This window comes from Motacilla alba, chromosome 4, assembly GCF_015832195.1.
Source record: "Motacilla alba alba isolate MOTALB_02 chromosome 4, Motacilla_alba_V1.0_pri, whole genome shotgun sequence".
NCBI lineage: Eukaryota > Metazoa > Chordata > Aves > Passeriformes > Motacillidae > Motacilla > Motacilla alba.
The window spans coordinates 44,679,801-44,705,534 of record NC_052019.1 but is presented as its reverse complement, the minus strand read 5'-3'; the positions used below and the strand labels follow the sequence as shown (position 1 = coordinate 44,705,534).

The 25,734-nt window shown below is 40.4% G+C and overlaps 1 protein-coding gene across 1 annotated transcript in view; it reads left to right on the top strand.

The window, feature by feature from the left end:
* The window catches only part of LOC119700585 (transmembrane protease serine 11E-like), a 40,173-nt gene extending 20,654 nt beyond the window's left edge, over positions 1-19,519 (top strand). Inside the window, exons 5-11 of the mRNA XM_038135893.1 lie at positions 1,893-1,960; positions 5,149-5,312; positions 13,957-13,995; positions 15,973-16,168; positions 16,970-17,229; positions 17,903-18,045; positions 19,358-19,519. Coding sequence (XP_037991821.1) covers positions 1,893-1,960; positions 5,149-5,312; positions 13,957-13,995; positions 15,973-16,168; positions 16,970-17,229; positions 17,903-18,045; positions 19,358-19,519 — 1,032 coding nt within the window. The remainder of the gene's footprint in view (positions 1-1,892; positions 1,961-5,148; positions 5,313-13,956; positions 13,996-15,972; positions 16,169-16,969; positions 17,230-17,902; positions 18,046-19,357) is intronic.
* Positions 19,520-25,734: the final 6,215 nt, after the last annotated feature.

Genomic DNA, 25,734 nt, shown 5'->3' with positions numbered 1-25,734 from the left:
CTTCAAAATCCAGCTGTCAGGAAGAGATAAAGGATTTGGGAATGTCAAATGGACACAACCCTCTCTTGCAAGGGATTGCGAATTCCTGCCCTCTTCACTCCCAAGCTGAAAGTCCCTCTGCTTTTCCTGTACTTGCTAGCTAGCAATGCAGCAGCTTTGCTGTTTGTATCTCAGCCCAGCTCAAGGCTCTCTTTTGATTGCAAAGCACTCCTCAAAGAAGTCCCTGTCCTAAAGATCTCAAAAGTTCTCAAAGACAGTGCAGCTGAAGATAGCACATGCCACTGCATGCCACGAAGCTGGCAGTGCTGCTCAGCCACATGCTTCTGCTTACACAATCACTGCAGCAGTTAACTGCGACAGAAATGATAAGCAAATGTTATCATTAAAAAAAACAAAAGCAAATAAACCCTTTTTGTCTAAGGGTAGCTGCTTCCAATAACCAGGGGGGGTTGTGGTGGAACAGGATGCGGAGTTATAGGAAATAAATTTTAACTGGATGCATCATAAAATGCAGTGGTAGCAGCTGGCACTCTGCAAGGTGAGAGGATTAAATGAATTCTGCATATCTACAGCAGCTTGTTGCTGTTGAGATGTCTTTTTCCATAGAATTTTGTCTATTTCAAATGCCAAATTAATTGCAGATAACTGCCAGTAACAGCAAGGTTAAACATCAGCTAAATGCATGACCATTAAAAATGTTTCTTTTTTTCCCTTACTCATGTATGCTTAAAATCACCCTAAAATAATCATTGTGCAGTTTTCACCTTATAATTCTTCTGCTGCAGTATCCCTGTGTAATGCCATGAAGCTTCATCTTGTGATAGTCAAGGCTGGACAATAGGGGGTTTTTGTTCCTTGGGAGGAATCACCCCCAGATTTCATGCTTACATGCTTGTTTCTGTATCTGACATATTTCAACATATTAATAGTTTGAGAACCATTATTGCTTCCTTTCCTTTGGAAAACAGAACATCTTGAGACTTGGCTAAAGTAGTCTTTTAGCCTTTAAGAGCTAAAAACTAAAAAAAAAGACAGCTTACATGATGTTGTAAAGCATTTCTGTGCAGTTTTCCCTGTAATGCATTTGATGTTTACAGGATATGTTCAATTTACTGGGTCTTGCTGGTAGGAGGAGTTGCTGCATAACTCACCAGTGACTCTGCTATTTCTCAATCCTTCAGTGATCCCGAGCCATTCCTGGCAGAATTTCATGCCAGGTTATATCACATTGAGCTGTCTTAGACCAATCCTGCAATCTTGGGATAACATCCTGACAGGATGTAGTTGAGCAGGAACTGATAAAGATGTTATTTGGGGATTGATTCCTTAGGAGTCCTGGACTTCCAGTTTCTGATGAGAATTGCTTGACGATTGTCCAAGCATGTGGAAAATCACAAGGGTGACAGGGGAACATGATAATTGAATAATAATTTGAAATTATTGGTGGTTTTGCTATAGATTTCTATGAGACCAAGGGTAAATGCTGTGTCAGAAAGGCTGAGTGCACTGCAGGGCACAGCATGCTGTATCCGTTCTGTGGGCAGTCTTTAGGAAGATGTGCTTTGGAAGAGTGCAGCACTGTGTTCCAAGGATGTTTATGTATTTCTCATTATGCCTGAGAGTGGACAAAACAGCACTGCAGTGCCACTCTGATGTAGCCCTAGGACATTTAGAAAAATGGGCTTGCTTTTTTATGATATGCCTTAGGTCAAAGGGGAAACGGTTAGAAAAGGTCTGGGACAAATGTTATCTAGAGGCTGGGCTGCATTATGTTTCTTGGCTCTGTAAGCTGTGAGTTTGTAACTGAATGCTGTTTTCTGAATGCTCCTTCCAGCAATATGTCTGCTTCCCTCCTTTTTTGTTGCTATCTTATATTTTTCTTTTTTCAACAGATCGACAAGACATTTTACAATTCCATTTTAAGGAAAAAATACATCCGTTCACGCTTAATCAGAGTGAGGTATGTGAGATTATAATAAATGCACGCAGCTGAGATAAAATTAAATGTACACCAAGCCCAGCTAGATCTGATTCAGTAAAGTGTATTGTGTGTAAAACCAGAGCATAATCTCTAACTGAGCATAATCTGGTTCTGAACCTTGTTCTCCTTTGGATCTTAATGCAGAAGATACCCTTGAGTCAGTCCAAATTCCAATAAGTTTGTGTTCAGATCCTGAGCAAGCTTTAGTTATTAAAGCAGAGATAACTAAAGCCATGTAAAACCAAAAAGTATTTTCAAAACTATTTCTTACACTGTAATGCAGATATCATTTCTAGCATTACTATTGTGCTGGGCTTGTCAAGTAAAAACAGGCTGTGCTGGCTCAGAAAGTCCCACTTATTATTGTGCCTCTAAGAATGGGCATAAGTAGGTGACCAGGAAACAGAAGCAGCACAACAGACCTGTGATAACTGCTTCTTGGTATGCTCCCTGCCTCCAGGTATTTACCACTTGGGAGTTCTTGAAGTGGTTGTGGTTTGTTTAGCAGCCCTCGGTGGCGTTATTTCCCGAGGACTTGTCTGTTGTCTCATGAACTCTTGAAATCCCTGCACCTCGGTCTTTTAGAAAGGAGACAGTTGTGAAGAACCACCTTCTTTGGATCATTCAGTGACCTCTAGCTCTCTTGTGGAAAGAGATGATGAGAAGTTGATCACTACTGCTCCTCTCCATGCAATTACTGATACTGGAGACTCCCATCATATCCCTTTTCTCTCGTATTCAGTAAGATCCACTCTTTTTTTCTTTCTTTTTTTTTTTTTTTCCAGTTGGAAATCCCAGTCTACTCTGCATTCTTTGCATTTCAAACTGTTTCTTATAATTCTGTTCCATACATCTCTCAGGTCTGCTGCTCCTGCTTTTTTGAGATGAAGGCATCAGACCCATAGTTGAGATTATCACTGAGCAATGTGGAGCTTTTTTTCCTCTTTTACTGTCTGTTCAACTGCCAATAATACATAATGTTTAATTTGATTTTTTTAAACCACTGTTAAGTGCTGAAAATGATCTTTTTGTATAACTGTCTATTGTAGTACTAAGATCTTATTCCTCAGTGACAGTGCCCAACACTTTGCAAATAAACCTTGAATGTTGTCATGATCATAGACTAAAGCTGCAAGACTAAGATCTAAAGATCTGATCCTTGTGAATGTGCTCCTCTTTGTTCTTACACAGTTTGTGACATCCTGCCTCTTCCTCTACCTTAGCTTAATCCCCAGTTACACACAAGTCGTCACTGGAATGTAGCTTAAAGGATATTTTTTGATACTGACTAGAGTGTTGCAAGCATAGGCAGGGTGATTTGGGGATCTGAGAGGCCAATATGTAGGGGTAAGAGGTATTTTTCATTACTTCTTTTTCCCAAGGACAGACTGGGGTACTTGTGATGTTTGCAAGATTTGCATGCACCAAAGCTTGTTCGCTTTTTCAGATATACACTCTTTATGCCTCTTCAAGGGCTCAGACTGCAAGTTCTTTTGAGCAGGGTCACGGCTGTGAATTTACTTGGAAAGGATCTTTTGACTCAGTACTAGCAATGCATTAATAACAATGCCCACTGCTCACTGAGAAAGACAATACTAATCTTGGTGAGGTGTCCTTGGCTCTGGATCTCTGCTATATAATAAGTGAATCAGGGTGGGCAGTACTTACCTGAGGGTTTCGAGAGGTGTGGTTTGCTTGCAAGAGTTGATATGGTAATTCCAGTGTGGCATAGAACAGGAAGAGGAGTGGGGGGAGAGGTGAGGGAACACCTCAGAAATGCAGAGCAACACCCACAGTTGGATCAGATAGTATCTGGAAAATAAATGAAGTGGCAATCATGCTGAAGTTGGAACAAATGGAAAAAACAGTCTGTTGAAAAGTTCACATACGACTTCTCAGTCTCAATTATGAGATCCTTGAAGCAAGGAGTGTGTCTTTCTGCTCACCTACAAACCACTTGGCATATCTTGGTGTGCTTAAAGCATATGGCCTTTTCTTTCCCTTCACTGGCAATATCAGGAATATCTGTTTCAATTTGGCACGTGTTCCTTTTAAAGATTAAAGCCTGATTGCATGAGTTCTGGATAAGGTGTCTGTCTTCTATTTTTCCTTTATGTAATTACAAATTTCCAAGACAGTGAGATATAACTAGGAAATCTTCTCTTTTCCTTTCCTATCTAAAGAAAGAGCAACCTGCTTTTAGTTCTTCCCCTGTATGAAGTAACTGTGATTTCATCTGTTGTGGCTTGTGTCTCATTGCTTCTTGGTTCAGGTGGGAGGAGGCAAAAAAGAGAAGGTTCCTGGAGCAAGCTCTTACCTCCCCTTTGTGATGACCAGGGATAAGACATCTGCAAGTACAGAGCAAGATTTACTATGCCAGATTAGTCAGTTTGATGTTTGTACTCTATCATTCCATCTCTTGCAATATCTGATGCTTTAAGGAAAACAAAATACAACTACCAGGTGAATTCAACCTGTTACAAGACTTTTCTCCCTTTTCTTTCTTCTGATCTTACATTAAAACAGTTGAATTGTGTGTCTCAATGTGTGTGCTGCTTGCAATTTTCAATGAGGTGTTAAAGGCCCCTGTTGTGATCCATCTCTTTGTAATAAATATACTGTGGGTATGCTGCCAAGTTTCATTTATTGTTGCACAATGTGAGGTTATTAGGAACATTCTCCAAGAGGTTGCTGCAGTGGAATTAGGTTGTGTGGTCTCTCCCCATCTCCCAAAAAGGTCCAAATACCTTTTTGATAATGATTGTAAATTTTTATTCTGTGTATGTACAGGGCCATTGAAAGGTCTGTGTAGATACTGTTAATCACCTACCTCATGTTTCTGAAGTGCTGTTTATCCAGCTTTTCATTGCAATCAAATTAATTCCTTCCTCTCTTCTCTCTCAGGCGTGTAGGCAGCGACTGCTTTTCAGACTCTGTTATAAAATTGGTCTGGCCATTTGTTCACAGAGAGCATTGTGCTGCCTTCTAGCCTATGATGCATTTGACCATTCAGCATTCTTGGATTTCTTTTGGAAATTCCTTCTCACAAATATTTGAAAATGTATCTAATCTTCTATGTTACATTGCCATTGCTGCAGGAGCTCAGATAAAAGCTAAGAAATGCAGAAGTGCGCTGGAGGTAACGAGACTCTTTCATTGATTTGTAGCCCAGATGCTGATGGTGTGATGGCAGAGGCTTTGCTCACATTCTGGTTCTCCTCTACGGATTCTAGAGAAGCACTGCGGGAAAGAGTTGGAAGGATCTTACGGAGGGGCCTGAAAAAATACACAGGGCCTCTGCGAATAAATGTTCGATCTTCTACCATCTCAAGTAAGTATATTACATTTCTTTTAAAAGTAATTCTTTCCATTTTCTGATTGATGCGACTTGGTTTTTTTTCCCTTTTGATGACAGCTTTTGATGTTACTGTGTCTGAATTACAGTCTTTCATGCTCCTTAAGTTAGACGCAGATCAGCGGCAAACCCCTCTAAATCTTTAAAAAATATCTTAAATATGGATCACTGGGAGCAGTTACTTGGTGGTTTTGCAGTACAGCCTCAGCCTTCTTTCAAACTGCAGCATCAACTTTATGTTACAGTCATGGAGCCTGAAAGTGCAGGAAGTATATTTGGAAGACAAGAGGAAAGAACCAATGCACTGAAAAAATAATATTTGATGTGAGGATTAAAATCCTTGCAAATTCACTAGAGGAAAGGGAAAGAAAGGCATAATGTTCTTATCTACATGACTTCTCAGCTAGGGTTTCTATCCCCTTCTTCACAAAGCAGACATGAATCTGCAGGATATGGCCATTAACTGCACTACCTTCTACACTTTGGTTCTGCTATAGAATTTTTGTGCAGGCTTAGAATTTTGTCTCTGTCTTGGCTTCAGTTATATATAGTCAGCAACTTTTCTGTGTGTCAAACTTTTCAAGGATGAGTTGCTGGTTGACAACTAGGGACAGATACTTGCCCCATTTGTTTTTGCAGAACTGCTTGCTCCTAAGTGCAAGGGTGACCGTACAGTAACAGGGTGGGTGCTTGCTGCTTGCTATTCCACACTAGACTACTTGAACCAGCAGGAATCTGCAGAGGTTAGACAGCTGTATCTAGAGAACAAGATACTTGGGCCAGATTCCATGCTGGATGGATCCAGACTTCCTCCCACTCAGAAATTAGCAGAAGCAACTTCTTGTTCCTCCTCTTGGTGCTTGAACTGGGCACATATTTGCATTGTGGTAATGCAATGAAACTCAAATATGAGCTGTCACGCTCCCATTGTTTCTTGATGGGCCAACCAGACTTACCCTTTGGAATGGCTCAGGATGGTAGGTGATATCCCTCTGGGCAAGTAATCACCATTTCCCTGCAGTGTTGTTTATATGCCAGTAGTTCCTGTTCAACAAAGTGCACATGTAAATTCTCCAAGATAAAAATACTGTGTGGGCATCAGGGAGATTCGAAGAGATTTGTTTTTGTTTACACAGTTGGGTGATGAATTAGTGAATTTTGAATCTTCAGTTTAATTTGATGCTTTACATAAAGGATAAAATTGGAAAGAGTACAAAAATTATTGTTAAAAAAGGACTGTGATCCTATCAAGTCAAGCTGCTTTTAGTCAGTCTGGTAAATGTGGGAAGCGAATCAAAATTGTTTTAGTTGACCTTGAACTGCACCAGGAATGTTACAGTAATGCACTAATAGCTAATTAAAAAATTGGCTAATGCAATTGAATTGCAATGTTTTCATTAAATAGTCTCACTAAGAGATGGCATCTGTATTACTTTATCAAAGTTGTGTGACAAACTGTGCTGCTTTTCTTGGCTCTCCCAGCCTTACCATAAAACACTGACTGCATAGGTCAGCTACTCATTACAGGACTGGCATTGTGCAAGTGCTATGAGTGACACAAAGGAACATAAACAATACCTTGGCATTTCTAAGAGACAACAATAAAAGGCTGTCCAAACATTTTTTTTTATCTTTCTTTGCTAATAGGACTTCAGCAGTGGTATGAAGCTTAGGCCAGATCCTGACTGGTGTTGCCATTTCAGGTGAACTCAGAAGAACAGTATAGAATGGAGAGCTCCTGTGCTTTTAGAGGAGGTGCTGGTCTCAATTTATAAAACTCATTCCTCACACCAGGGAGAAGTGACAATTTGCAACAGATCCTAGAGGTCCAGAGAAGAATCTAGGTTTTGCATTTTCTACTTTTCTATCCCTTCCTGAAATATCTTGTTCACTATTAGTATTTCAAACATGGAACCTAAGAAGCCCCAGGTTTTTTCCATGCTCTGCAGGCACCTTTCTAAATCTTTCTTCATTGGACCTTTTTGCCAACTGGAATCCTAATTTATCCTAAGGCATTTTCAGAATCACATTTTCATAATGGCTTGTAAAAAATCATTAACCTGTTCTTTGTAACCACCTTATCAAAATATTCTAATCTAGGGGCCATGATATAGCTCACTTTAGCTACGCATAGCTCACTAGTTGAACAAATCCAGGTCAGGCACTTATTTATATCACATGCTAGGGGGAGTCTGATAAAGGGAACCTCCTTAAGTCTTCCTGCCCTGAAATAATCACCCTGTTGTTCAACACCATGTCTCAACCTGCACTTCACTCACAAGTATTTGCCTTGAGAATCAGCTCCAACAAACTCCTCCAAACTGGGTGCTACACTCGGGACCTTCAAGCTGCAGTTCAGGGCAGCACTACAACATCAAGCAGTTTGCCAGACCAGGGGTAGAACTTGCTTTGCCTCTACATTCCTGAGGATTGGGATAAAGTCTATACTGACAATATTTTCTTAGGATTTTTTGTTTGTTTTTTTTTTTTTTCCTAAAACAGAGAGAAGCTTGATACATAGGTGAGAAAATAGAAAATGTGCAGAACTTCAAGGAAAACAACATAATACTGTCTCTGCTTTTTCTGTCACTAAACTGTAGATGTTCTTTACATAGGACTGCAAAAATATCTTTTTGTCAGAGTACCTTCAAATGTATTATTACTGAAGTTCCTGCTTTCTTATTTAGCTAGACATCAGAGTCCCCTGGCCAAGGATGGTTTACATCCAAACATTCCCTCTGATTTTGATGGAAAATAGGAACTGATAGAATTCTTTGCACTTGTGTACCAACCCCACAAGAAGCCAAATTTACAGTGAAGAACTAAGCAAACCTTCCCTGAAGAGCAGTGCAAGGGCAATCAAAGTGAGATATCAAAGTGTCAAATGGCTTGGAAACACCCGTGTTAGGACTTGCTCTTCCACTGGCACTGAAAGAAGATGTTGCAGTTTGCCTTCTGTATAGTTCTGGCAACAAAGAGTTCTCCTACAAGGTTGATTTCTTTTCCTGAGGGTTTCTTGGTTAGAAGTAGAGTCACCTGACAGTCTGGATCTGTATTAAGTGAAGTGTAGAGCAGCTTGCCAGACTGTTTCCCTTTGTCAGGTAAGTTGGAAGTATCCCAAAATGTATTTTTGGGAATGTACTTCTGATGTCAGAAAGAAGCTGGTTGCAAGATCACTGGCACTATTCAAAGTGAGTAGGAAGGATTCCCATCTGTTGCACAGCCAAAGGTTTTGGCCATGAATAATGAGTCATGAATTAGTTTTGATCAACAAGCCAACTGTTATTGTTTCTATTCACCTGGAATCTGGGGCTTGCTAAAGCTCCTAACAACCACAAAGTACAGAACCTGGCAGACAGATTCTTACTTCTTTATCGAGTCTTCTGTGGGAGTAATGCAGATGAGCGTCTGACAGGGTTGATGAGGAATGTTCCATGTCAAATAATGAGTGGAGCAGTCTGGATGTTTGCCATTTATCAGCCACAACAGCATCTCTGGGAAGTGGAACTGAACATGCATCTGTACATTGGGAAACACTGGAGATCTGATATTCCTCCACTTTGAGGTCACTAGTTTGGCACAAGGTGGTATATTTCAGTAAGAGTCTAGAGAGAATGATTGAAATGGGAGGGACTGAAATGTATTTTAAAATTAGTATTTTGCAAGGATATGCCTGTGATAAAGGCATTAAGCAGAAAGTCATCTTGACCTCTCTTCTCATGACCCAGATACATTAATTTAATTGATTTTCTCACTCAAACCTTGGTTTTTCCCTGCCTTGTCTGCAGAGGTTGAGAGCAATTTGGGCTGCCTTTACTGTAGTAAGACATTGATTGCAGCTCAGGCATGAGTGTAGGTCAGGAAGAAAAGTAATGTTAAAAATCATCTGTTTGGATACCTGCTACAGAACTGGTACATAGCAGATCCCTCCTCAGGCTGCAGCACAACCAGATGGAGCTGCGAGGTATGGACCTATGTCTGCCTCATGGACAAGATTAAGATGCTGATGGGGGACAATGGAGGGAGTCACCGATGTGAGGACAGGTGCAGTGAACACCAGCTGGGAGGGAACAGCTGGGTGACAGGGACAATTAGAGGCACAAAGCAGTTGTCGTGTCTCTATCAGGTTACTCTACTCTGTTGAAGGAATGAGAATTGCATCACCTGTATCTAAGCCATGTTTTGCTACTTCTATAAGGGTGCATGAATCTGGAGAGGTAATTCCTGTTGCGAGCAGTGAGAATATTGCAAGGTTAGTGGAGACATTTTAGGATGTATGAACTATATAACCACACAAGAGCATGCCTTTCCTGCTAAACCCAAAGCTCATGCTTTGCCATCTTTCCTGAAATTCCTGCAGTTCCTGTAAGGTACAGTTTTTGGAACACAACTGAGTCTGCTGCTCACTGCTCTTATTCCCATTTCCCCCAGTACTTCAGACCTTTGTGGTCTTGACCATAATAAAGGAGCATTAGGGTAGAGCTATTATCCCCACCTCTGTCTACACTGCAGGACATGCACTCTGTGACATTCCTCTCAGCTGCCCAGTTTGGTTACCTACTAAAACTTGCCAGTGATCCTCTTTTTGTCTGCATGTGCAGTTGTTACCCTGCATAACTCTGGGTGAGGCTCCTGTTTCTGATGTAGCTGATGTAGCTGAGAATTTTGTAATTCTCACTCCTTTTAAGAAAGTTGTCATTAAAATGTGGTGAAGGACAGTGGGAAAAATGCTTTCTCTGCTCCCTGGTGCATTTCACAAACGTGTGCTTCAAATGCATTTCCAAGAATGTGTTATAAGTATTGAAGCACATACTCTTTCATTTCCTCCATTTATATCCCTTTTAAGATAATCTCTACCTTACCTTCTCTGTGTGAAAAAACATCTTAGACCAGCAAGATGCGGGAATTTGATATAGTAGAGAATGGAACATGCAGTTTGCTTTTGAGACTAGAAGTTATGTTTTCACATCTAGAAAATCTCTAAGTGTAGAAACGTATAAAGAAAATCAAGTTTCTTTTATGAATCAACACCTGTGAAAAACTATGCAATTGGGTAAAACTGCATCAGATTTTTGAAGCATTTATTGTCTTAAATTTTGCAGCCATCTCTGGCCCTTTCTATGCTGAAAATGCATAATACCCCCTAATAATTCATTTAGTTGCCTTGCTTGCCCTATGTCAATTTAATGCCTGATATTCTTACATCATAGAGTTCTGTCTGATCTTTTCCTCTTAATATAAACACTGAGCTCTGTGGATAAAATGAAATGAGGTGGTGGGCATACCACTGATTCCTCTGATACAGTGACACTGGCAGTATTTAGAGATGTAGCAAAGTGAGCACATTTTCCATAGGAACCTCTGAACTCCTCACAGATAAGATGTCCCATTCACTCTGCAATAAGCTATGAGCATTTCCTTCCAAGTTTGCTCAGACACATATTGAGGAGTAAAAATGTTCTTTACTGATAATGTATTAGCCTTAAATAGTAAGTTCAAGTTAATCAAAAATTAAGAATTTAGGTGTGTTTCAGAGTTATTTTGTTTAATAAATATATAAAATAACTATATTAACAAAATTGATTGTCCAGTTGGAGAAACAGCCCTCTTCGGAGAGATGGAATCCCTAAGCTGCATTTCAATAGATTGCTGCCATTTTAATTTAAACATTCATTTTATCATTAAAGTTAAGCAAGCTTGAATTCATTAGCAAGCTCCATTTTACTGGTATTCAATGCAGGTTCAAGTTGAACTTGTTTACAGTAGAAGCTTGAACACTGTTTTCTTAAATGTGGCACAAACAACTACTTTTGCAGCCATATGTGGTTGGGACAAGACATGACACTTTAATTGTTACTAATTGATGCTTTTTCTTGGTAGTGCAAACAGCTAGGGCAACTAGTAAATGAGCAGGGCAGCGAAATTTTCTCTCATGCCTTACAAGTGACTGCTTCAAGGCAGGGCTTGCAACGCGTTGGCTGGCACAATATGAACATCTGTGCTCTTCAACAGGCCAAAATGTGAAGCTGGTAACAAATGAAGGCAAGCCCCTAGCAAGGTAAACCAGTAAGCAACTTGATTTTGGTATCATGTAAGCCAAAGTTGGTATCATGTACCCCAAAGTGCTCCCTGCTTTTGATCTACTGTGGGCTCAGCCTATCTGAAAATAGGGTCAGTAACTTCAGTTTTCCAAACACATGCATGTGCTCTGCATTTGGGACCCTACCCTAGTGAATACAGCACTAAATTTGCTAACAGTAATTAAAACAGGGTATCAGTGGCCTTTTTCTTTTGGCAGAGGATGGGTAGGAGAGTACAGCAGTTGCATAGTAGTGATATATTATAAGACATGCTGACATTCAGAGCTGTACGGACTGGCAGTGTGTGTGTGGAAGGCTTGTTTCTCCAATTACACAGAAGATGATCCAGCTGGAAGCACTGGGTAAAATTTTGCCCATGTGAGGTTTGTACTTTTTTCTAAGTGTCCCCTAAAAAGGCAAACAGAGATAGATGCAGGTGCCTTGCAGAGCACCTGTGACTCACAGCAAAACTCGATGCAGTGGGAACATGCCAATTGAATTGCTTCCGGCACTGCACTTGAACAAGCTGGTTGCTCCTTTTGTCTTCTCAATGAGCTTTGCAACATAATGTAAGTGATAATAATTGTCTGCAGGCTTTATAATTATGAATTATGAGGTAAATGTCTCTCCACCCAGAGAAAAGCTAAAAAACATTGTTGTCAGTATTGCACTTAAAGGCAAAAGGTCCTCTTTCATTGTGAATTACATTTGTTGGTTTCTTACCAGTTTCCAGATATAAAGTATTGGTATGACTCAAATGATGAACTAATTCTGAAGATTGTATGAATTTCTAGGAAAACACTGGATGCTCATGATAAAGAGCATCAGAAGAAACAAGTAGGGTCAGATTTTTCAAAGCACTTCTAGCTAATATAAATACACAGGGGAAGTGGCCAAATCTTAGTACAGTTTAGCAAACAGTAATGTTTACACCACTGCTGAATCCCTCTGCTGACCTAGCTTTTGCTCTGTGGTATTATTCCATTTTGATGTAAGGGTTCTAGGAGACAACCAACCATATTATACAGGGAAATTCACAGAATACAACTGGTATTAATGAAATGCAAAAGTACGTGTATTTTTAGTGTTTTTTTCCTTTTTTCATATGAATTGAGAAAGTACCAATGAGCAATTTTATTTGAAAAAGGACCTTGGAAGTTGTGTCTTGCCTACCAGTGAAATGTAATTATCTTCATTGTGTGAACAGTTCCTGTTCATAGTGAATAAGACTTCAGTTCCTTCTACAGTGAATAGACTGTGTTGCTATATAAATGTCCAACTTTAACTCATCTCCTATCCTTATAAAATAAAGCAGTGGTTGCACGCACACAGGGCAGCCCTAGCACCGCCTTTGGTCTGTAACATTCCCAGCAGACAATCTGCACGTGTGCTGGAGTTCTGCTTGTTTCCTTTTTTCTATCACAATCTGCTTACTGTCACATTAAGAAATGAGTGAGCACATATCTGGTACTGGTGGATTGCAAACAGACGATTCACCCAGCATACCTGAGGGAGTGTCAAGCCTGCATGCAAAACACATGTGATACAAACCCAACAGGTGACAAGTGTGAGCCAGAGCCCTTTGCATGCAAAAGAGACTCCTCCTGACTTGGTGTGGCTTTGGTGAAAACAAGGATATTATTCTGTGCAGCAGCAAAGAGAAACGAAGGAATTGGATAAGGGATCTGCAGAGAAGGCCTTTCCAGACACAAAATATGAAGTTGTTGACACCAGTATAGAATCACTATATAATTAAAAAATTATATAGAAATTATTTTTTTAAATTAGTATTATTTTAAAAATGGTTTTGAATGCTGCAAACTACAGTGGTGGCTCTAGTGAAAAAAAACATTCTGGAAGAGAAGGGATAGATTTAAACCTTGAGCCAATGCTTGTTATTATCAGCATGGGCAGGCCACATTTTCAGTGCACATACAAAATGCAGGTTAAAGGAGGGAATGTATTGCTAGAACCTGCTGTGCCATGCAATAAATTGCTATGAACTATCTATTTCAGTATTATTAGCGTACCAATAAGATAGGAGAAAGGAGAGTGAGCCACTGCTACTTCCATTGCTGCAGTGAAGTGAGAGCCTTCTGATCTTGAAGAGGGCACAGAGAGAGTACTAGATCTTCTCTGGCCCTCTCTTGGATGTAAATATGTGAACTGTTGATTTCTTTTTTTTTTTTTTTTCAAAAAAGAGGAGCTTCAAAAATTTCCACCATAACAATTTCTCCCCAACAAAATTGTAGATCTTGAGTAATGCAAGGCTTGTTTTGGCCGTACTCCTCTTCAGAAACACCAGGGGCCAGCAGGATGGGCTGGATGAGTGCCTGGTCCTCAGACAACACTGACTGCAGAGGCGGGCAACAGCCAGCACATGAACATGAACACATATCAGCTACCCTGGCTTCTCTAGCAGCCCCCTCAGCCATGCCTCCCGTGTGCCCTGTACTCAAATAGCTGTCGGGGGGGTGACCATGAGGATGGGGAACCTTGTCTGTGCTGGCCTGGCCTGATTGATTGTTTCTTTGTTTCAGATGTGGAGCCAGCAAGAGCAGAAGCCATCTTCAATGACAGTAAGTGAGGCTTTTTTAAAACATCAGAAATCTCATCTCCAACTGTTTAAATTAGCGTTAATAGTCCCTGAGCACTTTTCCTGGCCCTTAAGAGCCTTTTCTCATCCTTCTGTCTAATGAATATGACCTTGTACTCTCAGAAATTGTGACTTTGCAGTTTTCTTTAGCCTCCATTGAAAGGAGAGCAGTACCACAAGGAAATGTCTAGAAGTTACATCAGCCTGTGATTATAATCAAAATGTTCTGGAATTTGGAATGGCTGACAGCATAAAATTGTTCCTCATGGAAATATATGGAAATGTGACTGGTCTTCTCAACATATTGCTGCAGGGGTTAGATAGAGATACCTTGTTTTAGAGATGTTTTTTAAGTTTTCAGAGAAAGAAGTCAGCTTGCTTGGAGATAAAACAGTCATAAAAGCTATCTTTGCTTACAAGTTCTGTTTCTTTTAACTCTGAGAAGGTTTGATCAGTTCCTTAGCAATGAGCTGTCAATCAATGGAAGATTAAATTACATAACTTTTTGGGTCTGATGTAGGTGCTGGTGTTCTGGGGCACTGATCGAACTGAGTTTATTCCCTGTGTTTTGAACATTGTCTGCTCAGGTGGTTGATAGGATTGTGCAGTTTTAGGACCAGTTACTGAGAATTACAAAGAACTTTCAGGAGGGAAAAACATTCGTTCAGACAGTCTTATGAACTATGGTATATTCTGCAGTTTGTCTTTTACACAAAACTTTTGGACAGGTAGATTTAGGTTTCACTGATTTCCTTCATTTTGGTTTTAAATATCAGAAGAGGGCAGACTCTACACTGACCTCATGAACTCCTCAATGTAGTGTAACTTTTCTTTCTTCTTCTAAATTTATGAATAGCTTTCAGTCTGTTGTGGTATTCCTGCCGCTTTTGACCATGAAGTGCTGTTAACATAATGTTGTGCAGATCCTAGCAGGAAAGGGATAACACTCTCTGTGGCTCCAGTTTTTCACTTCTGAGGACTTCAAGGGCCCTGGGGCTGGCAGCTCCTCAGTGATGAATTACCAAGTTCTGTTTTGGCCCCCTCCCAGGTCACTGTCTGGGAGACGAGCCGTGCAGCAATGGTTTGGATTGTGTGGTCACTATGCAAATAATTCTCATCTCTGTCTCTTTTTCAATGAATTGGGATAGTCCTGTGTGTCAACTTTCCTAAGGTCTAGCTGAAATTGGGACCTGGATGAAAACTAGTGGGTCTTGGTCCAGGTAGGATGGATTTGATGCTGTTTGGATGGGAGAAGATGGCTGAAGTAGGTCTGTTCATTGAGAAAGTTTCTAAAGCTATGCAGGAGCTTCAGCCGCTCCTGAATATCCTGAGTTTAATGGCTGAAACTACGGATATTTCAATTTCTCTCTGGGTTTGGATCAAAATGCTTGTTTTGTGTCATGGATGCATACCGTGCTGGAGGTATCCATGCCTTTTGTCATCTCTGGTTGGAGTAGTGTGATGCTCTTTGCTTGAAGTGCCTCTCCAGGTCCACTTGCAGACTGCAGTGATCAGTTGCCTGTCTTCAGGTGACATCTTGCATGCATGGTAAAACCCCACAACTTGGATCATTCCTATTCTAGGTTTTGCCTTTTTCATATTTTATCCTGATGAGAAATTACCTGAGACATTAAAGTTGCCAATGCCTCTATTTGGGAATTGTCTTGGGTGTGTGGTGAATGTTTTGATTCTTGAGTCAGGCTGCTCACACAGCTAAGCCTGAATGCTTGACCATCATGGCTTTCCATGATAGTCAGTTGTTCATTCAGGCTTCTAACACATGGGTTGTGCATGAGGAGCTCGGATTTGGGGGCGCTGGTGGAATGTATGTTTTCTTGTTTATGTAAATACATTTTTACAAAACATAGGTGGTGTGTAATTTTACATATGTTTTCCACAGTCATTCACAGGATTTACTGAACAGAAGAGTAGCTAATACTGTCTTTATCCTTTCTGACAGTCTGTGGGTTACGGCAGAATAGATCAGTCAAGTCAATGGCAAAATCCTCCTCACTACGAATCGTTGGCGGATTGTCTTCTGCAGAGACGGGGGATTGGCCGTGGCAGGCCAGTCTGCAGTACAACAACATCCATCGCTGTGGTGCAACACTCATCAGCAACACATGGCTGGTGTCTGCAGCTCACTGCTTCAGAGAGTAAGTTCCCATCTTAGAATGTGCAGCAGAATGTGCCCCTTCTGTATCAAGTTGTGAGGCTTTCCAGGTTTGCACCACACCCCTGACTCTTTCCCAGACAAACAATTTTGGAAGAGAAAAGTCTGAGTTAAGTAGGCCCATCAGCTGGATGTTTCAATGGGAAACTAAAGACTGGCCCTCAGGAGCAGAACTGGCAATTTTATGAGTGAAAATCAATAGTCACTTGGCGTACTGACCAAAAAAGTGCAGAAAAGGTAAGGTGAGCGAAATCGTGGAGTATTTGTTTCCTGTTATACTTTACATTTCTTAAATGTATGCCTTCGTGTTACAATGGGGTTGCTGCCACTGCAGACTGCCACCAGCAGCTACCATTCCACGTTCCTGCCCCTCTGCTCAGCCATGCACTCCCAGCATTTTTTGTTTAAAGCATGGCAATTGTGAAGCTGCAAGGCATTTTAAGATGGAACGGTTGATTGAACAGATTATCAAGGTGCAAAAAGAATTAGGGAAATGAAGAGTTTATAGCAAAAGAGCTTTTGGATTTGATGACACCCTATGGCCACACAACGGTTAGATCAGGGACAAGGAGCAAGGGAGGAGTACAAGACCATGGCTGAAGAGGGAATGCAGGAATGCCCTCTTCTAGCAGCAGCCCACAGTTCCATTATGGAAAGTGCTGATGTCACAACTGTCTAGTAGGGAGCTGGCTTGAAGGAGTTTTACAGTAAAGATACTCTGCAAATTTAAAGTCCCAAACACATATTTACAGCAAAATACTTACAGCTCTCTTACCTTTTTCAGCATGACTCACCCTCAGAAGTGGACTGCTACTTTTGGAGCTCTTTTGAAGCCACCAAGCTTGAAGAGATCAGTCAAGACAATTATTATCCATGAGAAGTACCTCTACCCAGAACATGACTATGACATTGCACTTGTGCAGCTCTCCAAACGAGTTGAGTTCACGAGCAGCATACACCGGGTCTGTCTGCCAGAGCCATCCCAGACTTTTCCCTACAATATTTACGCTGTCATCACAGGCTGGGGAGCTCTCACCAATGATGGTGAGTCCTGAGTCTGCCAGGTGACCTGTATGGTCCATAAACAGCAGCTCTGAGTGAACTGATATGACTTCTGTAGCCACATGTGATAAGACAGCAAGAAGACTCTTCTGTTTTCCCAGTCTTTCTATTTCATATTGTAAATTCTTAAGACAGGTAGTCCAGCCATGCACGTGTTTATATAGAATCTAAAAAACTATTTTGCCAGCACTAGTCAGAAGCTACAGATAACTCTGTGAGCTTTCATGTAAATGTGCAGAGTGAGCTGTGAATTACCCAAGCTCACACTCTTATCAGGCCACACTGAGAGTACATTTAGCAATGGAATCAAGATGTCTTCATTTTGTATCATCTGCTCAAATTGCCAGGTAATTTGTGTTCCATGGAACATGGAATTTGTGTTATGGAACATGTGTAAAATATATGGCTTTACACTTAAGGCACTGTGTACCATGTGATCATTACTTCAGTCTTAATGGTACAGTTCCCAAGTGAGTCTGTGATTCTATGTACATTCTACTTAAGGGCCTGACCTAGGCAGATCAACAAGCAAAACCTCCACATTAAACCAAGTCAAGCTGGTCCTCCATTAGAGGACATTAAACACTCTTCCTGTATATATTAACCACTGCAAAGTAATTATGTTGATAAATACCCAAATTGTATTTTCTCTCAGGTCCAGCCCCAAATGCTCTTCAGGAGGCAACAGTGAAACTTATTGACTCAGACACTTGCAACAGAGAAGAAGTATATGACGGGGACATAACACCCAGGATGTTGTGTGCGGGATACTTGGAAGGAGGAGTAGATGCTTGTCAGGTAATTGTAGCTGAAAAATAGAAAGGAAAACTGTTTTAATGCTGACTGCAGTATCTGGTTGACCACATCTTAATGGAGAGTGTATTAGTCCTTTAAATAGGCTCCATTCAAACAGGAATTTAGGTGTAAAGTGAAATAGCATTTAGTACACATCATTTAGCACTAAATGCTGTCATACTAATTATGAGCTAAAAAGTGAATGTCTGAAGTAGCTAACACCAGATATCTGTAGAGATGAGAAGGAAGATGGTTAAGAATGTTAAGTTACCAGAAAAAATGCACTGTCACTCACTGAAATTAAATTCTGGACTGGATCATATCATAATAGTTCTGTTACAATGTGATCTTTGGTAACAGATTTGGCTCAGTGAAAGGAAACCTTTCTGAAACAAAGATAACTGTAAGGAAGGTAGGTGTAAAAAAATGGGAAGGAAACACGCATGCTGCAGGTTTGCAAATGTTGCAAGAAAATGCTTATGTACAAACAAAAATATTTCCATAGTGATAACTTTTAAAAACATAATTTCTATTCATATTATTTTTAAAGATTGTACTCTTAAAGTGCTGATTTAATACAGACTCTTCCCTAAATCCCAGTCCTACAGACTTTTGCCCAAAGACAAACTCCTTGCAGAGTAAGCCTGGGAAGCTCATTCCTCTGTTCCTGGCTCAGCATGGAAAAGACCTAAACAGAAGGGTGCAACTGCTGTTCAGTAGTTCAGCAAATAATTTTGGTGAAAGTTGGGGAATTTGGTCTGTTGTGTGAGGATTGCCTCTCAGTCTGTAAGGTTTCCAGTTTAATTATTATTACCGTGTCATGCTTTTAACAGTATAAAATTGAGCCTTGGAAAGTGGATAATACCTTAAGGAGATATCATCTAACTAGAAGACCAAATTCTTGATGAAAGCTCCATTATTGACTGAAAGTGACTAAAATTATTTATTTTAAGAATAGCAATTACTAGTAAAACCTGTTTAAAAAATGGTTCATGCTCTCTTAGATTGCTGCCTATATTGGTGTTTCCATACTCTGTACAAGGAAGAAGACAAGGCAGGTGGGAAGCAGTGCATCACAAAACAGAACAGAAGCTTTTTGTTAGGTTTTTTACCAAAACAGAGGTCCTGGCAAACAGGAAAATGCCACAGACTTCTGACTCAAGTTTCAGAAACAGCCTGGATTCTGCACAAATGGCTGTTCTTGAAATACTGCTTGTTAACTTCTCTTATAGGATAGACTCTCCTCTCTATGGAGAGAATTGTATTTTCTCTTCTGATCAATTAAATATATATTTTCCCCCTCCTCTTTTTCTAGGGGGACTCTGGGGGACCACTGGTTACTCCAGACTCTAGACTGATGTGGTACCTCGTGGGAATAGTGAGCTGGGGAGATGAATGTGCCAAGCCAAATAAACCTGGAGTTTACACACGAGTGACTTATTTCCGTGACTGGATTACCACAAAAACAGGCATCTAATTCCAAAGCAAAAAATGGATTTAACTACATAGACTACATGTAACTCATATTTGTCTGTAATTCTGAAAGGCTATTTTTTAGTATATATATTCCTATGTAATTTTGGTCGAAGCAACCTTAGTCCGCAGCAAGAGCTATCTTTGCTGTCAGAGACGCTAACCCCTTCTGAATTCATGCTAAATGGATGAAATTGTCTGCCTCATCTTTGAGCTGTGAAACTTTCTCCCTTACCAGAAATTATGAACTGACATCATTAAAATTACATTTAAAAGCTACCAATTTACATGCTTTATAAATGGAAACATTTTCCAGTGGGGAAAAAAAAAAAGAAAAATTTTTTCTTCAGCCATGGGCAAGGCCTACAGCTGAATCTTCCTCCTCCAATGAAGCAAATGCTGTCACAGCTGTGTTTCTAGCAAAGTGGATCCTTGATGATTATAATCATTAGAGACTATCATCTGCACTCACTCCAGCTGAGAACCTGGATGCTCACCTTGCTCCATGGCCTTGGTAATTAAAAGTGGATCAGCAGGACTGAGGTTAAGTACTAGCTAATGAAAAGTAGGATTTCTGTGCTTGCAATAGGTTAGAAGGGGAAAGAGAAAAGCTTGATGTTCTTATTGCAAAGCACATTTTAAGCAGGAATGTTTTTGTGGATTCTGTGAAGTTCAAGTTGGTTGGAATTGCTGTTGGGAAGTGCTTCATCACAACACTGTGCTGCTACCTCTGTACCTGTTGTCTTCTAGATCTACTCTGTTCAACACACAGTATGTTTAAGATGCAGAAACACAAGCTCTACCCTAACTAGTTTTTTTTTTTTAAAGTGTGCCCCCATGAACAATCTCGCTAGAAATAAATATGGCATCTAAATTTGTTCTAAAGGAAAAAAAGAATATTTGCCACAAATGAACTGGGAACTACCTTTTTTGATCCAGAAACAGCATGTCTTTCCAAGGGCATGCCAGCTGGCAGAAACCATCTCACTGCAAAGCAAGTGATTACTCATACTTCACTGATGGATTCACCTCTGCCATGAATGAATATGATCCTGAATATGAATTTCTTATGAGGATGAAGAGTAATTTCATATTAAAGAACAGTCCCAATAAGAACTTCAGAGTAAATGCAATCCTTACACATTGGTCAAGCACTTTTCCTACCTATGTGCACAACCTGTCATGGATTGCTGGTGGAAGGGGATCCTTTAGAGCCAAGGCCTTCAATGTGGGGATCCAAAATGTCACCTGTAGTCTTCAAATGGCCACTGGACTGCTTAGGCTCTGAATGCAGGACTCACAGGACATGAATGAAACTGCAAGTCCCACAGCTGCACCTGCTACAGCTGAAAATTGTGCTGAAGCATCCTGCCTCCCTCACTGCTCAGGACTGGATCTCTCCTCAGCCTTTCTGCTGTGCAAGATCTCCAATAATCAGCATCCCTGGGAATGAGATGTTTGGCATTTCTTGAAAACTCACACCCTGAATTACAAGTCTACATATGTAATGGAAAAACCTATGTTTAAGGCTTGGTGGTGTAGGAGGGGTTGTCTTGTTATTGGGCTACTTCCAGTCATTCTGTATATCTTTTGAATTTTGGTAAAAGACAAGTTGCCTTATCTCAATACGAAATCTACTGAAGATTTTAGATTAGTTTTAGTTTCAACATAGTAGTACCTTTATTCTGATTTTCCATGTAATTGTAAAAAGAAAAGGATCTTGGGACTGTTAGGAAGATAGTTAGATGCAGCAAATCCATTTCCTTAATTTATTGATGAAGTTTGTAATTTATGCACTTTTGAGTTGCTGCTATTTTTCAAGTAAGAATTTACTCTAAGCAGGGTTCAGTTACAAAACAGAAACTTCATGGAGCTTTGAATTAGATAAGCTGAACACATTGTTTTCTTCTAGTGCTTAAGTCCCCTTTTTTCAAAGGCATCCTTTGGGGAAAAAAAAAAAAAAAGAGTTACATCTAGTTTTTTGTGTCTTTTATTGGTTTGAGGGGGAAAATCAAGTGTCCTTTACAATCAGCTGATGAGTTGTGATTGAAAATAAACAGTAGTTCACTTTCAAAGACAGCTAAAGCTTTGGTTTGCACTTAAATCTCTTTTTGCATAGCAAATGGAGGGGCAACAATAAGGAGGTGAGGCCCAGATCCAGCCCCTAGAAACTGGTTCCTACCTCACACAGCAAGTGACATGTAAATGCAATACCTTTAAAATGAGAAAGGCAGCCTTTATTTCAGATTTTCTCGTGAGTGGCTAAATAGCCAAGAGGTGTGTGGGAGAATGTCTACCTTACTCAGGGAGTCCTGAGCCAGCCAGATGCACTTTTCATAAACTTTTTAGCAAACTGTCTGGCCTGGGTTTATCTTCTATTCCATGTCAGTGTTTTATTTATGATGACTCTGTTTGTTTTCTGCCTTAGAGTAAAACAATGAGGCTACTGTGTGATTAAAGAAAAGGTTTTTAAAAGCCTTTTATTATTGTTGATGTTAAGATTTAGCAAGGATTTAAACAAAATAAAGGCAATATGTTTCATAACATTAAATGTATTTAAAAACAACTGATCTTTTTCTGTCCTTTTTCTTTGCATAATAATAAGCTAAAGTACGAATATGATGCAAAATAGACGAATCTTCCTTATTTTATATAAAACTATTCTAAAACTACAGCTTTCTGTCCATTCCCTGTCCTATGAATCATTTTGTTATTAACAGTGGTTGAACTTTACAGGTGTTTCAACAAAGACAAGGTAAGACATTTGCTTTCCTAAAATACTTAGAGGTGAATTTCAGTTAAGATAGTGCTATGCAAATTTGAGAATGGATCTGAAGCTTCATTCGAGAATTCACCACGGTACTTCTGCCCTTGGGAAAAACCCGTGCGTGATGTTGCATCCCTGCAAATTGGCTATAGGGAGCTCTGTGTAGCTGGTACCAATTTTCCCGAGATTTCCCAGGTAGATTTAAAGCATCAAGAAATGTGTTCCAAACCTCTGGTTATTTCAATTGAGTTGTCTGGGGGTTTCTCAATGCTAATTTTCAGCTTGGAGCCGAAGTAGGAAAGAAAGAAGAGGCTGATTGCACAAGGCCTAATCATGTGAGGAGGTCTGGTTGAATGACGTCAGTCTGTCATCAGGATTTCTTATGTAAGTAAAGCTTGTAGAAAATCCCATTCTGTATCTGCTATTCTTGTTAACAAATTAGATGAGCAGAGAGCCAAAAGTCATTATTTAACCCAATGAATGTTTATCTGGCAACCTGCAGCCTGTGCTGCAGATTCACAGGCATGGAAAAGCTGGCTCTTGCTTTTGGAAATGCATTCATACACATCTCAGTGTGAAATCAGCTTAGTTAATTGGTGCCCTTGTTTATCTGGAATTATCAACATTATTAACATGGTTTCTAGGAAGGTGTCACTTGCTAGAGCAGCTCTAAGTGGCAAGATCCTTCGGCCCATCCTGCTGGGAAGCTGGAGTCCTTTTAAATATGCCATCAAAACACTCCTACACAGCATGGGTTGCCAAAAAGAAGAGACAAAGCCTTCCTAGTCAGCACCTTGCTCCTGCAAGAGCTGAGGGCATGCCATAGCCTATGGAAGGACGTTTGGAAACCCACTGAAAGATGTTGATATAGATTTATGGTAGCTTCTGGACTGGCCTGTGTGCTAAACTGAACTATGTTTGCCCTAGTATTTACAAATAACACATTTTTAGGGGAAAAAACTACAAGAGTTTTGTCTGCTAATTTGTTCATTAACTAAATCAATCAGGGAAACAAATGTATGTCCCCAAATCTCCACTACGAATTCCCCACCAAGAATGTGAAATTGCACCTGTAAACCAGGAAATTAAAGACAAAAAATACCCAAGTGACTTGGATTTTCCCAGCAGAGGGAAAGGAAATTTACAGCTGCTTTGGCTCCATTTGAAAATACTGGCTCTAAAGAGATGTATTCAGTACCTGGGTGCAGAATGAGTCTACAGTGGTGCACACAAACTGAAGCTGCAGAGATCTGGGACATGAACAGGCTCAAATCTGGAGGTGGTGATGTTCTCCTGGCCACAGCCTCATCCCACTCACTGCTTCAGCAAATCTGTAAACTGACAGCTCTGCTTCCTACCTCAAAGCTATAGCTGACTTTAACATAATGCAAATAAGGAGCTGGGATTTCCTTTAAAATTAATTTATTTAACCAAATTTACTAAGGTTCTAATGTCATATGTAGTTTTTAAGAAGAAGACTATGGGGAAAAAAGTCAAATTACTCCAGATATTTAAAATTTTGCACTCTTAGAAAGGTAAGGGAAAACCTGTACGTTTTTTGATTTGGTACCGTCAGCCTAGGTACACCTGCTAATTGATGCATTTGGGAACTTGTTTCTTTGGCTTCTGGGGTAAACAGAATCTGTGCATTTCTTTGGGGCATTTTATCTTAGAAGGCCCACATTCATGGTTTCACCAATTGTTAGTGTTTGCCTGGTTACTCTTAAAGGGTCACGTGAGAATTAACTGGATGTTGCTGTTTCTCCACTTAGGCAAAAGGCTTGTCAGTATTTGCTGTGACTATGCAAAATCTATTTCATGTGAGATGACCCTATCAAAGTGGACTGGGTTTTGAAAAATGTAATGACCTGGACACAAAGAGGGTAGGTAGCGGATTCTTTTAATTATTATTATTTTTCATAACAGTTTTGATGGGTAAGTGCCTGAAAATAAGAATGGCTAGGTTAACCTTGGGGAAAAAAAAAGGTTAATTTTTAAGCAAAGAAACCACAAATATAACGGTAAAAATCACAGACAAGACAAAAAACTATGCAAGTGACAAAACTGAAGCTGACGTTTTTTGGTGTCTTTAAACTCTTCTTCATTCCCCCCCTCCCTTTTGTCACTGAGACTCCTGTTAATTCCGTTCGTTAGATACATGAGCTGCTCTTTGAAATTACTGTGTTGAAATAATGAAAGTAATTCTTCCATGTTCTGATTTTTATGTATTATGTGAAAAAGCTCCAAAGCAAATAGCAGCCTTAGCATCAATTCCTTTACTGGTAAGGGTCGCCGTGAACATCCAGAAGGGCTTTCTCCGATTATCCCGTCTCCGAGTTCGGCATTCCAGACTTCTAGTGGCCTCTAGTGGCTCTCTGAAATTTGCCCACATCTTCTCCAATTATTTCTGCGTGTGCTAAGAGCGGTGTAGCAGGCAAGAGCCTTCACCCCAAAGCACAGCCCACGTTTGAACAAGCGCAGTGTTGTCCAGCTGCTCTTAAACTTCGTTACTAATTAAGTACAAAGGCTGTGTGCGCTCTTGCATTGAGGTGTAAATCTTGAAGGTTGCTAGAATTCTGTTAAAAGAAATGCCAAAATAATGCACTGGATGCAAAGAGCACACAACTTGGGTCTTCTTGCCCTTACAAGTTTCCCTTAGTTGGTCGGTCTGTTTGGGGTTTTTTAAAGTTATAAATATTTTAAAGTACAAGGTGACTATTCTATATTCACTGTATGTAAGGACACTTTTGAGTGCTTGAATCACTCTCATTCTAGACAAGATGTGCTTATGGTGTCAAGAATGATTTTAACTCGTCTCATCTACTCCAGTGATCAGGGTAACAAAACAGAAGGCAGGGTTCAAGGTGAAGGGAGATTAAGCTGGATGATGGGAAGGTGGGCTGTGCTGGGATCTTAATCAAGAGTCTGGGAAATGGGAAAAGGAAATATTGATGGGAGGAGATGTTTTTATGGGGGTGGCGTGGAGTTGGTGGTGGAGGCAGTGCAGTGGCTGCCTCTCTCCTGCTTGGCTTGCTCTCTCCAGCCTAATCACCACCAAAACAAGAGGAAAGGTTTCCACAAGCCTATATACCACCCCAGTATGCCAGGGTCGTACTCTGGTTTTGGTAATTCTTTGCCAAATCTCCTCTGCGGCCTTGGCTACTATCTAGTATTTCGCAGTTGGCTCCCTAGATCCTTTCAATGAAGTTCCGCCTGTTTGGGCGGTAGGTGACATCCCGCTGGTGCTCTCCTGCGAGATTCACAGGCAGGTATGGCAGGAGCAGGGCCCGGGATCGCTCTTCATCGTCTAAACTCCTCATGCTTGAACCTAAGGAGGATTTATTGATTTTATTATTCTTAACAGCACGGTGTGTTACTTTTCGGACAGAAAATGGCGAAGATTTCAACGACTTAAGCGGCTCCGGTCGGGCAGTCGGTGCGCATCCCCTTCC